The sequence below is a fragment of the Mya arenaria genome, chromosome 10, assembly GCF_026914265.1.
Source record: "Mya arenaria isolate MELC-2E11 chromosome 10, ASM2691426v1".
Classification (NCBI taxonomy): Eukaryota; Metazoa; Mollusca; class Bivalvia; order Myida; family Myidae; genus Mya; species Mya arenaria.
Window position 1 is genome coordinate 40,015,497 of NC_069131.1, and position 16,815 is coordinate 40,032,311.

Below are 16,815 nucleotides of genomic sequence, written 5' to 3' on the forward strand. Positions count from 1 at the left end.
TCTGATTGTGAGTTCTTATTAGTTGACATTTGTTTGCTTAATAGTTTAAGGGCTTTATGCTGTCTCCTATATGGTAAATATTTTCCGATTTGCTCTTCTTCATTAATGTATTAAAAAATCAAAGCTATGCTGAAAAAATGACTCAACACATTGAATCCAATGATTTATATGGTTAACTACTTAATTAAATATTTTTAAACACCAAATGTTTTTTTTTAGTCAGAACCACCAAACAATGCATGCAGTAAAAACTTGAGTCTAAAGAACTTCTGGTAAAAGACAATTGATTTCATTTTGTTCATCTAAATTATTTCATAGATAATAAACAAGTAATAAAGTAAAGTGCTTCGTTCCGCTTTAAACCAAATTGCAATTATGAACAGCACAGATATTCAAATTGATATCAAGTTGTTAATTAGTGTTGCAAGGCGAAAATCATCGCTGTCATTATATTGTTAACAACACCCAACCCTTAGATAGTGGAATGTAGCATTCAGAGTTGTTACTGCGTGTATATGGCCGATTGACTTTATGTGTATTAAATTAAATTCCTATGTCAAAACATCCAGTTTCTAAATGCCAAAAATCTACACTGAAGACAACAAAGCATCATAAATAAATAAACTGCTGTACTTTATACCTGAATGATGATAAACTGAAATTATTTTCAAATGTTAAAGTAAGGCATTTTTGTACGCTAGTGGGCTAAGTCGGTTTAACGTATTTAAGGTTGAAATACAAAATAAAAGGATTACCTTATTGCACCAACGTTTTTGTTTCGGCCAATCGCTATTATATTATGTGCATTATGCTTATTAAATTACGCTTTATATAACTTTTACAACAAACTAATTGATGATGTCAAATCCAACTGACAAAATGTTCAATGGAAACAAGAATAGTACCATATAATTTATTAAAAAATAAGCATAGATACATAATTATATTCCATTATAATGCAAAATATTTACAAAGGATGCATAATGCCAGTCCATTTAATGTAAATGATAACTATGTAGCAGGATAGGAGTTCCTCAAGTTGTTTCACCACACCATATCTTAACGAACTCTGAAATAAAGAAATATTTAATAACAAACATATTTTCTTGACCAGATTATATCAAACTAGTTCATAAATATATACTTAGTGGAGTATCATAGACAATGAAATGTTAAAGCTAGCCTTCCTAATACTTTATTGGCCAAAAGTTTTACTTTGAAACTGACCCGCCATGAATCCGATGTAATAATCATGGTAAATTGTAAAATACTCGGATGAAATTAAAATCGTTGACTTCGTGCAGCATAATGACACTGTCAAATGTTCCTCATCCTAAACCTTTACTCCAATATCTTTATTGTTGATTTTGTCGTCCACATGGACATCATCTGTTTTAACATAATGACATAGCTCATCAACTTTACAACAACTCAGATTGTTTTGTCGTAACCATAAACATCAGCGTGTTCATTACAGTAATTGCATTTAAAATCGCTACTCTAAAACATACATAGTTCATTGGCCCGTTCCAATCGAGATTAGCTTATTTGATCGTAATGAATTAACTTTAAATATTAACTCCAATGGTGTCATAGTTCATTGTCCCGCTCCCGTCGACAAAGACATGTTTCATTTTGATGCCCTCACATAAAACCTTTACTCCAATACCTTTAAAGTCGATTTTTATCACAATGACATAACATAAAACCTTGACTCCAATACCTTCATAATTGATTTTACCATCCTCATCGACATCAGCTTCTTTCATCATATCGTCCAGCTCCTTGTCAGTCAATGCTTCACCTAACTTCTTCATTGCAATTCTGAAATTGCAGTATTCGTTTTATTGTTGGCATCTTTATTTAAATCACTAATAGGACGCGTTAAAATTCTTAGAGTGTATGGCTTTATTGCGAACAGTTGGATTATCCAGATTTTCTTGATGAACATAAAACTATTATCTTGGTTTGTATTTTACTATATTCATCTAAACAATCGAAACAAAGTTTTTCATACATTGCCATTTTAGTTCCGATTTTTTTTTTTCAAAAACATTCCAATCGATGAATGAAATCTTAAAAGAATGGTTGCGAATGACTGTGACCAATGTAACTAACTACATGTATATCTAATGGCAATAACAGGCACCAGTTGTCGTTTGATCCAACGGTGTCCGTGCTTAAACGAAGATATAGAAGTGTTAATATCTCATTGTTTAAGATATCATCACGGTTGGCCAAATCTTAACTGGAAGAAAAAATAAACAAAATTTATCTTTCAACTCATTTCAATCCCAGCAACAGGAGAAATCACCTTAATTCCTGCTCGTCAATGTATCCATTTCCATCCTTATCAAACGTCCGGAATGCTGAGCGTACAGTGTCTTGATTGTTGGTGAAATCTGCTTCATCTGAGGCAAGAGGAATAATGACATTTCCCTTCTGTTAAAGTCCGATAATAATTATACTTGCAAATAGTACATTGTTCTCGAAGATGAATTGAGGCCCAGTTGAGAAACAGTTCAATAGATAAAACGGTTCCTTTTATTTTCCTATATAAATGTTAAAAGCTGTTTAGCAAGAAAAATGCTATAGCACGTTAAAAACACAATCATGATGGTGTTTAGCGAATAATAAAAATTTGTAACGGGCGGGTGACGGATTTCGTGTCTAAGATTTGCAATAATACACGAACACATTTGAAAAAATAGGTTAGATCATATTTATAGTATATAATTGAAACAGTAACTGTTGTTTTTGGCACATTGAATAAATAGGAATACAAAAGAGATTGTACTACATACTCAGTTTAGTCCTCTCTGCTTGCATAAATTTGTAAAATTCTTGAAACTCGATCCTGCCATTTTCTGAAAATTTAATAAAAGTGTCATATTTGATAGAACAACTCAGTCAGAAATTATATGGAATATTCTAAAGAATACCACAGAATCTAAGATAAAAAGCCTTAATAGTGATGCATAAACCATTTAATACAATAACACCGATACATTTTATTTTGCCGGTATTGTTATTCATCCAGTAAGTTAAACTATATTATAATTTGGATTTTCATACATTGTATTTTCACGAGGCTCCAAATTTCACGAATAATATTAAGCATTACACAATAAAGAACATTATTTTATTCCGCTGACAAAAAACTTAAAAAACGAGAAATGGTTAATCATGAATTTTTTTTTTTCAATTTCCTTAAACCGTATCAAATCTCTTTAAAAGGACAATATTGAACAATCAATACCAAAAAAAAAGAACTGTGTGTTTAATTTGTTCCTGTACAACGGGACTTAAGATCGTCCAAAAAAGTGGGGCCTTCACTCAAATATGTCCCAGTAAGCAGAGCTAAACATATCTCAGGTTCGTCCTGTATAATTATAAAGCAAATGTCTTCGAAGTCAAAAACCAAAATATAAAAATGAATATTTTTGTTTCGTTGATTTTAAGTTCTTTCTATGACAAAAGCACTGCATAATTGATAGCAAAATTGTACCTAAGTGGCATAAGCGAAAAGCTGTTAAATCGATTTTTATGTTACTTTAAAATAAATAGCTTCAAATTTCTACTTCAAAGACTTAAACAGAAGATGCATAAAAAGACTTAACCAATTAATTGAAACAACCAACAAGAAGTTGTAAGTAAGTGGCCTCCCTGAGATATTGATTTCTTTATGAATGTATAATATAAGCTCGAGGAAATTATGCGCAGATGCCTGTTTCCAATAATGATAGTGTCAATAGCGAACAACTTCTATCTCTGCTTCTATATCTAACCTTAATTACAACTTTTTCCTTTCACACCTCGAATACATGTAGTTAACATTTTATTATTGTCAACGACACGCGCTACTTTGGTTTTTCAATCAAATAATGGGGATTCTTTTACACACATGGGATATTACACCGCCTGCGGAAGCGATGTTTCTTTAACTCAAAACCTATTGTTACTTGATTGCAGACAAATAACATACATTTACATTTTCATAGGTAGTGGAAGCTTTGGTTAATCGGAAGATATTAATTAATTGCAATATAGAGTAATGCCTAAAACATAATGATTAAGTGCGAGTTAAGTTTGATACCGTTTGTGTCCAAGGCACTCATGGCGTCAGTTATCTCTTGTTCTGAAGGTGACATCCCAAGAAACCTCATCGCCTTGCCCAGCTCCTGCAGTGATATGGACCGATCGTTGTTTGTGTCAAACAATCGGAACAACTCACGTATTTCTGCAAACATTATGGGCCAATGTAAGCATTAAATGAAAGACAATATTGTTCAAAAAATACAGTTTAGTGGTGTTATAATATTTCTGGATGACAATGTATTTTGGTTACAATACTATATTGAAATATATGGAAGTAAACGGCGATACCTAATATGTATTAGTGAAATAACGTATGTTATGCTGTTCAACTACTACTGCATTTACAGAACATTGCAGTCATGAAAAACACATTGCTCTGAAGATTTTGGTATCTTTAAATATGTGCAATTGCAAATAGATATGCTGTGTGTGAAGCCAGGTATAAAACGTTTGTAAATTATTTGGTATGGTCAAGTTAGCCAAAGTCAAATACTTACCATCAACCAATGAAATCATTTAAATGAGCAAACTAGCTTATAATTTAACCGGTGGACACATTATCAAATTTCTATTACTACTTGAGTTAAAATAAATCCAGTGGAACTATAACTTTAATTTTAAAATTCATTGTAAGGTAGTTTCAATATGACTTGGAATTGCAGTCAATAATGACAGATGTACCTTTATGCATCTAACCCTTTAAGATGTGATTAAACAAACTGCTACATTAAGCCAGGATGTAGCCAATTGCATTGACACAGTCTAACTTGATAACACTTTATAGCAGCATACAAGATGTATACAATTGGCAGCTCTATATCATTTATTATGATAAGTTGCGTTCAGTTGAGTTGACCTTATGCATGAATATGTATGAACATTATTGCAATATCATATATGCATGTGTCTTTCAAGACAGTGCATTTTGTATAGACATACTCGTTTTTGAAGTTTCGATTCATTCAATTAATATTCAATACGTAAGTGAAAAACAACACAAAAAACAATAACAAACTATCATTTGTTAGCCAAAAAGTACACTTAACTAACACTGTAGGATTGTGATATCATTATTTTCTATTTGAAACCTTCATTTGTAACAGCAATACAGTTCCTGAATGCGTTTGACTATGAAATGCATCATAAACACAAAATTCCTCGCAATATTATACAGCGCAGAAACACTGAGGAGGCAAAACAATAATAACGGTATGAGAAAACACATGCATACCGAAATAATAACGGTATAAGAAAACACATGCATACCGAAACAATAACGGTATGAGAAAACACATGCATACCGAAAAAGTAACGGTATGAGAAAACACATGCATACCGAAAAAAATAACGGTATGAGAAAACACATGCATACCGAAATAATAACGGTATGAGAAAACACATGCATACCGAAACAATAACGGTATGAGAAAACACATGCATACCGAAAAAATAACGGTATGAGAAAACACTTGCATACCGAAATAATAACGGTATGAGAAAACACATGCATACCGAAACAATAACGGTATGAGAAAACACATGCATACGGAAACAATAACGGTATGAGAAAACACATGCATACGGAAACAATAACGGTATGAGAAAACACATGCATACCGAAAGAATAACGGTATGAGAAAACATATGCATACGTAATAAATATCAGAACCAGTTCCTTTAATGTAGATGCAAACTACATTTAAAAATGCACTCAAGTAGAACATTTAGATGTCTTTTTGATTGTTGTTTGAAATTATCTAGACAAGTCATGTACTTAAAAGCAGATTGAAATATAGAACAGAAATGAAATGAGCAGCAAAACGGGCAAGTATAAAAAGAAACTACTACAACAGCCACAACATAACAACAACAACGACAACAAATGACAAACTAATACATGGTGTTTACAATTATTTATAAACTTGCCGGAATCAAAAATCTTTTCCACATCGTGTCTTGAGCATACGCTGGCTGCATGGAAGAATATGTTGCTTATTTTATAAATACATAACTTGTACATTTACTTATATTACCAGAACATAATCAAACGCGAAACACAATTGTCAATAAAATTACGCATACAAAAATATAATTATAACACATAATTTTAGGATCCTAATAACTATAACAGTTTATTTCCGTTTAATATAAGGATATATCAGTGATAGAAATAAGATATATTACTGTCTCAGCAGTATATATTCCAAATTTGTTTTCGAATTTCAGCCCGCCTTAGTTCTAAATTAAACGGCTCTGACACGTTTAAATTATGTCATTTCTGAAAGTTATCTTTTATAAGTGAACTCATTTTCAATAAAATGATTAATTTTATCAACAATGCTATAAACGCTGTCTACACTAAGTGATGCTGTTATAAAAAACATCATGCACGGTCAGTTTTATGGACTGAACCTGTCAGAAAAACCTCGATAGCTGTAATTATTTGGCAATGACAGTTTCTTAAGTATATCGCTCTAGCTTTTACAGTTTATTATGCCGTCATATTTATATTATGTGCCTTCTGATGTTCTCTTTTCCAAAATATATTTGTTGGTAAGATAAAAGCACAGATAGACACTTTTTACAGACTCTATATACAAACAATGTGACTACCTTTATCCATCGTTGTTTCACCATCTTCTTGTTTAGGTTTCTTGTTGCATGCCTGAAAGATAAAAAAAATATTTCAAGCACAATATTGATTAGATTTTACAAATCAGTGTAAGCTTAACATGAACTGTTTATTATTTTAGGGATGGTATACTGTTTCTGTGGTTGTTATTGCTGTTTGCCTTGCTTTCTTTTTTACTCCGAATATTGTCAGATGAGTCTTCGAATCGGTTTTGTATAATCTCTATCGCATACCAACGTAGCCTGAACTTCTTTGTAAAACATTTTCATGCAAAATATTGATTAAAAACAAAGAAAGGTTAGAAATAACAGTCAGATATTTAAATATACACTCTTAATCCCAAATAAGATAACCTTAATTAATACTGTTGTTAAAATTACTTTAAAGGATGAATAAATATCGAAAATAATGGTTGCTATGATGGATACCGTGTTAAATTTGAAAGAAAGGTGCAGAAAGTCGATCAATGTAAATCTTTTAGGACCCACCAGTCATTTAATATTTTTGCGTTTTCACCTATTAGATTTACGATTGCAATCCTGTTTTAAGGTATTAATATTTCCAATAAAATGCATTATTTAGTAAGTAGTTAATGGATAATCACTCAAAGTATGTGTTTGTTATACATGTGTATGTATTAATTTAAAACACGAGTTTTTCTTTAAGGTATTGATATTGTCCATAACGATAGGTTTTCTAAAATGTCAAAATATCTTCAAATTCTTACTTCGAATCATTTTTGAACGCGAAAGTGGTATTTATCGAACCTTTTTGTTTGTCAGAAAAAACTTTTTGTTCATCCCAAAGACAAACGCAAGTTCGTCCGTTTCAATGGAAATTACAGGGACATGTCCAGTAGCCAAACTTGTAGCAATGACCACTATAAAGGCACTAGGCTAACAGAAACTGAATGAAAAATAAAAACATACAAACAACACATACAGACGACACATTCACTAACGAGTCTGTATGATAACACTTCAGGTTACTGCCTTAGGTTGGTCAGAATATCAGGGAATCATCGATTGGTTAAACTAGTTTATGAGTCCTCAACATCATACTTCAACTTAAGGTCATCTACGTTTAATTTAAAGTAATGTCAATTATAAGACTTTGTATGATATGACCAGATCTTCGGTTAGAAAAGAAACACAGAACATTTGAGGCTAAATACCTGTTCATTTTCAAGAATAATGTTCTAATACATTTTGCATTAATAGAAAACAAAAACAGATACCAGTAAGCGAAAACCAATCACACTAGTCTAAACATCTACTTGAACATGAAAAAGAAATATTTACACAATAACACTGCTACTACATATTATGTATGTGGTACACACAACAAGCTTGTTATTAATGTAAAGTTTAACTTCAGGAAGTTCACAACAATTACAGTCATCCAACCAGAATTATTGTTCTATATAATGAACCGGACTACTAACATCAACAAGGATTGCCATGTTTAATGAGCTGCGTAACATGCTAACGTTTGATCTCCATTACACGTTGATTAATGTTTAACAGCATGTTTCCCTTGGGAAATAATACCGCGATGATAAATTACGGGTTTTGTTTTCAAGTTCCCAGAAATGAAGATATGATTACAAAATTATACAGTGAGATTGGCAAACCCGTCTCTGTAGTTGTGGAGACATTTATCAAACTGTTGAAATGAATTTATAAGTGTTGAAAATCTCTTAAATGTATCAATTGCTCTCCAGCTATTTGACAAAAGGTTAAAATATGTGTACCGCTCTTAAATTCTGATTGGATCACTTGACCGGTGAAAACAAATTGACAATTAAGTTACTAAAGAAACCAGCCCAATGTTCGCGTTGAAACGTCACGAATGAGAATTTCCTAATTACAAAATGGTTATATCACGTCACAGTTCATTTTTTCTACAGATAAAAACATGCTTCAGTTACTCGGCATGACTACCATTTAAGTATTACATTATTGTGATTAATATTATCTTAATCTCACGCGAGATATATATTCATATATTACAATCACTTACAATAGGCGGTTCATTGGTTAGAAAATGTATTTCTTTTCCAAGAAACGTTAATCAATTCAAATGATATAAATAATGCACCTATAATGCAAAATGGCATGTTCTGTTTGACCGTCTATATAAATTTCGATTCAACTCTCATCAGCTACCTATGTTTCACACATTGTATGTATAAATATGTAATCAATTACATAGGTAATACGTTATATGGATTTTGAACGGTGGCATACAGGTGACGTACGTGTTATTTATTTTTATATCGTTTAAACGACTTAGTAATTCGTCCAAATGACTAAGTATCTCGTTAAAACAAGTTATTTTTTCGTTTAACCAATTTACGTATCTCGTTAAAACCAGTTAGTAATTCGTTAAAATGACTAAATATCTTGTTAAAACGACGTATCTTGTAAAACAACTTACGTATGTTGTTAAAACGATTAATGTATCTTGTTAAAACGACTTACGTATCTCGTAAAAACGGAGAATCGGCTTATCAGAAATAATAATAGCACTCAAATTTGCGACATTGTTAACATAGCTGAGGCAAGAGCTGACCTTATTACAAAATACTTTAAAGAGGGACTTATATTCTGATTGGTCAATTCTGTCGTTTTAATGAGTAACGTCGGTCGTTCGAACAATATAATAAGCCGTTTACTGTAAATAAGCTGTGTAAAAGGCCAGTATTTGTTCTCAAAATATATACACTGTTACCGTAATAGTTTATAGAGCGCAAGTTTACTCGCTCATTAATTATGAATCTTGAGAAGAATGCTTGATAGTTCTCAAGGGGATAATTAAAATCATGTATAATTAGCGCAACATAACTCAAATTGAAGCACTTGGCCTTCGGAATTATACTGGTTAATCATTAATGAAATACGTCTGAGAGAAAATAGAACGCCTTATTTAGTAAAGAATGAATTATAAACATTTGAAAATTTCTCTAGCATAATTAACATTTAGAGCGTCGGATTTCACCGGCATATAATAGGTCATAACTTGACAAATAATTAATATAGAGTGATACACCCGTCAATGCACCACCGATAAAGTTATTGGGATGTTAAAGCAAACCCATTTTGGTACTTGATATTGTTATTGAACCAATGGCTGTTCTATAAGCAGACTAGATTAATTCATAAAATAAGTGAGTCATTTGAAGGCTTAATTTTGATTTACCATCAAGTTTCAAATCAATTTGAAATTAAGTCGTGAATAATTAAAACTAATGGAGTGATTCATTATTATCTGGGGTACAAACTTGAAATCAGTGACGGGGCCTTGATATTTATAATCACAGGGCTTTGAAACAATTTTAACCAGGTCATCATTGATATCACGTTACGTGTCAAACACTTGGCACTTTTCTGCAAAACTACAATTCACTTTTCATTCATATTGTGTTATGGTAGATGATAAAAAGAAACAAAAATGTTTGTTACAGTGTCAGATTGCAATAGATTTCAACTCGTGATCACCAAAGGAGAACATTTCAATCGTGTCACACCACTCGTAGAATATATATTTTAGACTTTATCGTATGAATATTTTACGGTCTTACACGGAAACAAACATTTATCATATTTATAAGTTTAACTAAATAAAAAAGCAAACATTTACATAAGAAGAGGAAGAGGAAGTGAAAAAGACTACACCATATTTTGCGATGTGCATCTGGTGGGGATCAAACACGTGAACAAACCTTTGCCCCAGATGTTCAGTCGGTTAAATTATTGATCAGTTCACTCATTCATGTCAGTATAAAGTAGCACAGAAGCTAATATCTTGAAACAAACCAGTATATCTAGAGCTACGTTTTTCAGCATCAATAAGCATTAAATGGTGTATGTTTAAGGTTAAATAAGAGTATACCAACACTGAACTTATTCACTTGTATATAGACTTGTGTTTTGTTTCGATGTTTAAAATTTAATAAGATTAAACCAACATTGAAACAATATTCGGGTTCGAGCTTCGATCTCAACCGATATGCTTTCCTTTGCCACGTATATCCCGTACCTTCATATTCTTAATAATAAAGTTCAATTGGCTACTATTTGATACCGTAGTACGATATAAACCAATATTATTATTTTTTAATTAAAAGGCAACTCAAGACTTTAATTGAATGTTTTGTGTGCAAATTCCTGAGATCTTGTCTCATTACCTTATTGCAATGTTATGAATAATTAAATTCCTGATAGAGAAAGTATATATAATATCGCAATGAAATAAATATTATTTTGAGCCGGTATAATCGGCCAGCAAGTAAATATCAAAATTGATCTGACACTACACTCTAACATGACACTCATTGTAAACACCACTTTTAAGTGTGCTTTGTTTTGTAGACTATAGACGCCTCACTGTTTTATGGATGGTTCTTAACGATTCGTTCAAGTAACATTGCAGGTTATTGCTTAAACTTGATCAATTTTTGTGCTGTATCATGCAAATTAATTCGAAATTTCACAACAAAAATCAGTTCGATGCTTTTGATATTTTAATTTATTTTAGCTTAATGTTTAACTGTATTCTTAAATTATTATTTTGATCATGTTTCAGAATCTAAAAAAATGCATAAAATCTGGGCGCATATGAGCTCGGGTGTTGCAAGTGGGTTTCTTCCGCGAACCACTCTGTCATCTGACATTCCAAAAACTACTCCACAATTCTTGTAAAATAATTAAAAAAGTGTGAAAGGATAGCACAACCAGTTGTTTAGGTTAAGTATATCTCTGACTCTGAATAAGAAAATGAAATTATATATATATCGTCATTTTTGGTTTTACTTTGCAGTAAAATACACCCACAATGACATCAAAAATCGAGGATGTCAAGATATGTCTTGATGATTGAAATGAAGGACTATAAAACTTGAGACATGAATCTGGATATATTGAATCTTAAAGTTTTAAACAAAGCCCTTTCTTGGGCAGCATTTTGATTACCTCCTGATTTATGATTTTGAATGTTTGTTATGAATTCTATATGTTGGCCACTCTGTCATCAATACAAGAGTAAAACAATCGAAAGAACATGGCCAGATCCAATATCCAATATCGTGCTTAAAGACACAAGCATCCGACATTGAAGTTAAGCATTTACTTTGTTATTGTTAATCAGAAATTTGATTTAGAATCATGACACATATATAAATATGATCTACACAGTGCATGCTCGGCAAGTACAACAGTAAATACTCTGCAATAACGAAAGTAATTCTGCACTACAATTTGAATAACACTATGTATATTAATAAGAATTTTTTATTATATTTACTTTCATCCTGCGGATATTTGGTCCTGGTGCAATGAACACTAGAATAGGGTAGGTATTTGAAATTTTGATACCCTAGCCCATTCGGGCCACCCTCACCCTCTTTCTGATAGTGCACTTTTCATGTCAATATGGTAGATAAAATATACACACATTGCACCGTGTTAGCATACGATCTACGATAAGCCAATGAAGGCCCTCCATATCACGTTAGGGGCATGTTTGTTCCTTGACCAACGTTGGAAATAATATGTATATCACCATCAAAATCCTAGGTATTTGTGTAATAGCTAGTAAAGAAAGTATAGTTTTCTACACACCGTTACAACTGTCATGTAGACGATATGTAACGAAACTCTATTACAAAGATAATACTTAGAATATAAAAATGGTCGGAAAAATATCTTAAATTAAAAACTTACTTCAAACAAATAGGTGATGGATTGATCACTTAGCATTATTGTTTTACAAAATACAGAACACCAACTTTAAAAGGCATGTTCTAACATACAAAAATCGATAAAACATGTATATCAAACTATTAATAAAACAATAGAAACTACAGACACAAGCCCATTTAAACAACACATGACCGATCAAACACAAAGCATACTTATACTGGTGATAAATTTAACAGTATTTATTCAATAAAATATTATTAAACAATACATTAAAACGTCATACATACCATAACGAGTTATCCAAGATCGCACAAATGTTAATGCTTTATTATGATTTTAACCTTCCATTAAATCCTTAAATAGCTCTTGATTTCCAGTGTGAACTGTTAACATTTGAATCGCATGCACCCAGAAGGATAAACCTGTGTATTGATTTTAAGGAAACAACTAAGCTTTGCCCCTGACTGTCACTTAAATTATCCATTCAACTCCTCAATTCGCCATAGGACGTTTATTTCAGTTAATTTTGCCCTCAAACGTCTATTCTAAAACTATGTTTACTCGTTTTAACTAGTGTGTATTCGTCTTAACGCCCATGATGACACGTTTCAATTCGTTTGCAAGGGAAGCCTGCTAACATCTGAGATACGTAGGAATCATCGATGGTTTTGTTCTTTTCACCAGTCACATGCATTGAGATACAGCCTCAACAACAACGTGTTCTAAAAAGTTGTTGTACAAGAAAACAAAACACCTTTCAGCCTTAGTTTGCGCAACATACTTTCCTATTATTATTTTTTTAAATGTGATTTCAATAAAAGAAAAATAGTAAAAGTTGTTTTAAGAGGGTTAATTGTGTTGATTCATGAGAATAAAATGCTTTCGACTACATTGTTATTTAGTTTAATAGATGTTTTGTAGTATACATATTCTGTTAAAAAAGATATGGGATAAGGACGTATTTGCTAATCAAAGTTTTCAAATTGATTTGTTGATTAATTGGATTATTACCATGTGATTTATTTACAGTTTGAAACACTTTTCAATAGTTTATATTCGTATGATGCAATAGAGTCCAAACCAGACGGAATGTTTAAGCACCCGTTGCACAACGTTATTATTTTGAACATATCAAAATTGCTTTGCATGTTACACTTGGATCAAGCAAGCATGATTTTAATCATGAACTATCTATAGCCCAAACGTTCATAATTACATGTGTGTCAAGTTGATACCAGGCTAGAACGCACCTTAGTTGTATACTTACCAAATCAATTTATCATGTATACTTGAAAGACTCGTTTATTGGGTCGCCTTAAATTGATTACTTTGTCTGGCATTGTCGTCCGTGCGGCCATCAATGGCGACGGCATCATACTTTTGTTCCACGTCAATTTCTTGTTGTGAATCATTTCAAAATGATTTTTATCAATGACATTTTTGTTCATAATAGCTTATTTGTCTCCGATAATCCATTTAAACGCTACTTTTCGGCTTCTTGGCTTGCACCAGTAGGTTTCATTGTTTTATCAAAATATCAATATAAGAGTTGATATTTGACTTTGAATATTTTAGGAAACTGACTACAATTAACTTGAATGGACTAAAGATGTTGACGACTAATGACTTAAGATGTTTAATGAATACCAAGGTCTTGGTTTTATAAGCATACGTAAGTACTTCAGCCGGATAATAAATAAGCAACGTTTTTGAGGCAACCTGATTGAATTGGTATTATTACTCTCTCATTTGATAATATAATTTGAAGCGGGGAAATATTTGCTCTTCTTAGATTGTTCGCAAAACTGGTCCATTTAAGTTTATCCGTGCAAATTGCTTATATGTACCTAAAACTCTTGTTACACTAGAGTGTGGAAGCTTTCCAGTTCACATTTGTTTTTAGGCGATCCCGCTGACAGCTAAAGTCCGATTTACACAATCACTTTTTCAATAGTCTCTATGTTTAATGACAATCCAGGGAAATATGGCATGTTTAAATCAGTTGGTTATTACTGTTGTATAGGGCAATGGAGGGAAACAACAAAAAGTTAAAAATGTTTTATTAACAAACAAAATTAACTGAAACAGCAAAATATTCAGGAGGATATGCTTTATTGAATTTTCATCAGTTTATAGACTCTCATGTACAGAAACAAGCTATCAGGTTTTCTTACTTTAAAGAAAAGGAAATGCGTATACTGATAATACAGATAAAAACTGATTATCTTTATAATCTATTTGTTTTGAAAATAACCATGTTGTTAATACATGCAGTTTTGTAAACAGAATCAGTTATTATGTTATGAATGTTTACTATACAATGCTGTCCAACCAATAGTCATGAATTAATTAACTAGTGTTTATTATGAACAGAAACATGTCTAATGTGTCTGCATCGGCTGAATGATTTGAAATATCAACGTTTCTTTTGGGAATTGCACTTGAACCGATGACATTTCTTATGGGACCATTTCGAATATGCAACATAACATTTAATATGTTCCGTTATATTTAAGTATCAACATGCTTATATGTTCAATTATTTAAATTGATCTGGTGTCGAGGCTGTTTAAAACTACCACAATCTTAATGGTTACGCTCAATGTTTATGGTTGATTTTAAAACTTAAGGCATTCTTAGGGAGGATTAAAATTTTCATTTGTAATACATATGCTGATATACTGATTAGAGTTGAGCTAAAGCTTAAATGACTTGTGTATTGTGGTATCTTGATTTGAAAAATATATTACTTAAACCGTATGCGTTAGCGCATATTCTTCAATTAATTTATTTGTACTATACGAACTACGTATGTGAACTAGTGAAAATAAGAATTCACAGGGGATTCAACACGCCTTGGAGGCATAAACCTCACATTGGTAACGACATTTATAACCAATCATATGAAATACATTATAGTATCAACAACTTAATGAAAGCTATCATTGTTAACTTTCAAATATTTTCTACCCTGTAAATTTCATATATACTCGTACATATTGATCTTTGAAGTATTTCAAATAAGATTTCAGACAACTGTTGCAGCTATATTTGATGTATTTAAATATAAGTTTATCATAAAATAGTTCACATTTGAATGGAAAATTAACAACAATGTTGTTATTCACGTCGTTAACTAAAATAGTGTTGTGAACAATCGCCTCATTATTTTTTTTGTTTCGAATAATACAATTATTGTCTGAGTGTATATTTATATCAGATAATACACTTAAGTATTTAATTTTGAAGGAAAGTATGCAAACATCGTACATTTTTTTCCCTTCGAACACAAAAACAGTCCATTTTAGAGCTAAACCAGAATGTGAACCTATTCGGTTGCATACAAATGCTATAATTTTGCAGTATTTGGGACAATTGCAGGCAGTAAGCATAATAAAGTATTATATTACGAATGTGTTTAAATGCAATAACGTTAAAACCAATTGCAATGCATTAATTAATTAGTCTTTATCATTGAATAGTGTCTTATTTTCGTGTATCGGCGAATGATACTAAATACCAATAATTCCTTTAGGAACTGCAGTTGACCTTTCTAATGCAATCTCGTCAGATATGTCACTGCTAAATGCCATTTAAGATGCCTTGTTATTATGATTTATTATTAAAAAGTAATTTAAGCTGCTTAATTAGATTTAGCTGGTATCGATATCAATTATAAAATAATAGAACCTAAGCGGCCTAAAATTAAACCGTGATCCTGTTTAATGACGATCAATGATGCAGGCCAAAAATGCACTTGACGAAAAAGCACTGGCGCCAAATAGGCACTCAACGAGAAACACAGGTGAAATAGGTACTCAAAGAAAGATTACAATCTAAATAGGCTGATAGCGAGAGACAGGCTCTCGACGGGAGAAACACAGGCCAAACATGCACACAGCGGCAGAAACAAGGAAAAAGGACACTCAATAACAAATACACATGCCAGACGTGCAATAAAAGAGAAAATATCAGGGTGAACATGAACTCAATGAGTAAAATACAGGCCGAATAGACACTTAACAAAAGGAACACAGGATAAGCACAGGTTAAACAGGCACTCAACGAGAAAATCCGCCAGATTAAACAGTCACTCAACGACAGAGAAACGGCATTTCAAGACAACAAACACACATCAAATATTAAAGGGTTATTGCCAATCATGGTTGGGGTACAGCCAAGTACGACCAGTAAAAAGAAATACCGGGAGGTTCAAAAATTTGCGAGCGTGCTTTCATGTACCTAGTTGATATTAGAGATTCCGCCTTACACAGTCAGTGGAAACTCAGTAAGTATTCAATGAAAGGTCAAGAGTTTCCGAGCGCGTTTTATTCAACATAGTTGATGTTGCCTTTTACATTTGTATTTCACTACATAGAGTGT

At 32.0% G+C, this 16,815-nt stretch overlaps 1 protein-coding gene across 5 annotated transcripts in view; it reads right to left on the reverse strand.

Moving 5' to 3' along the window:
• Window positions 1-946: 946 nt before the first annotated feature.
• LOC128206988 (neo-calmodulin-like) overlaps window positions 947-16,815 on the reverse strand; it is a 45,745-nt gene continuing 29,876 nt past the window's right edge. For 2 of the 5 annotated variants that reach the window (XM_052909758.1, XM_052909757.1), the window contains exons 2-8: window positions 6,712-6,763; window positions 6,025-6,069; window positions 4,097-4,240; window positions 2,805-2,867; window positions 2,315-2,411; window positions 1,724-1,824; window positions 947-1,069 (exon numbers count right to left, since the gene is read on the reverse strand). In XM_052909758.1, coding sequence (XP_052765718.1) covers window positions 1,035-1,069; window positions 1,724-1,824; window positions 2,315-2,411; window positions 2,805-2,867; window positions 4,097-4,240; window positions 6,025-6,069; window positions 6,712-6,763 — 537 coding nt within the window. In that variant the 3' untranslated portion in view covers window positions 947-1,034. Of the gene's footprint in view, window positions 1,070-1,723; window positions 1,825-2,314; window positions 2,412-2,804; window positions 2,868-4,096; window positions 4,241-6,024; window positions 6,070-6,711; window positions 6,764-12,719; window positions 12,849-16,815 lie in introns of those variants that run through there. The other 3 variants (XM_052909759.1, XM_052909761.1, XM_052909760.1) reach the window with 3 other exon arrangements.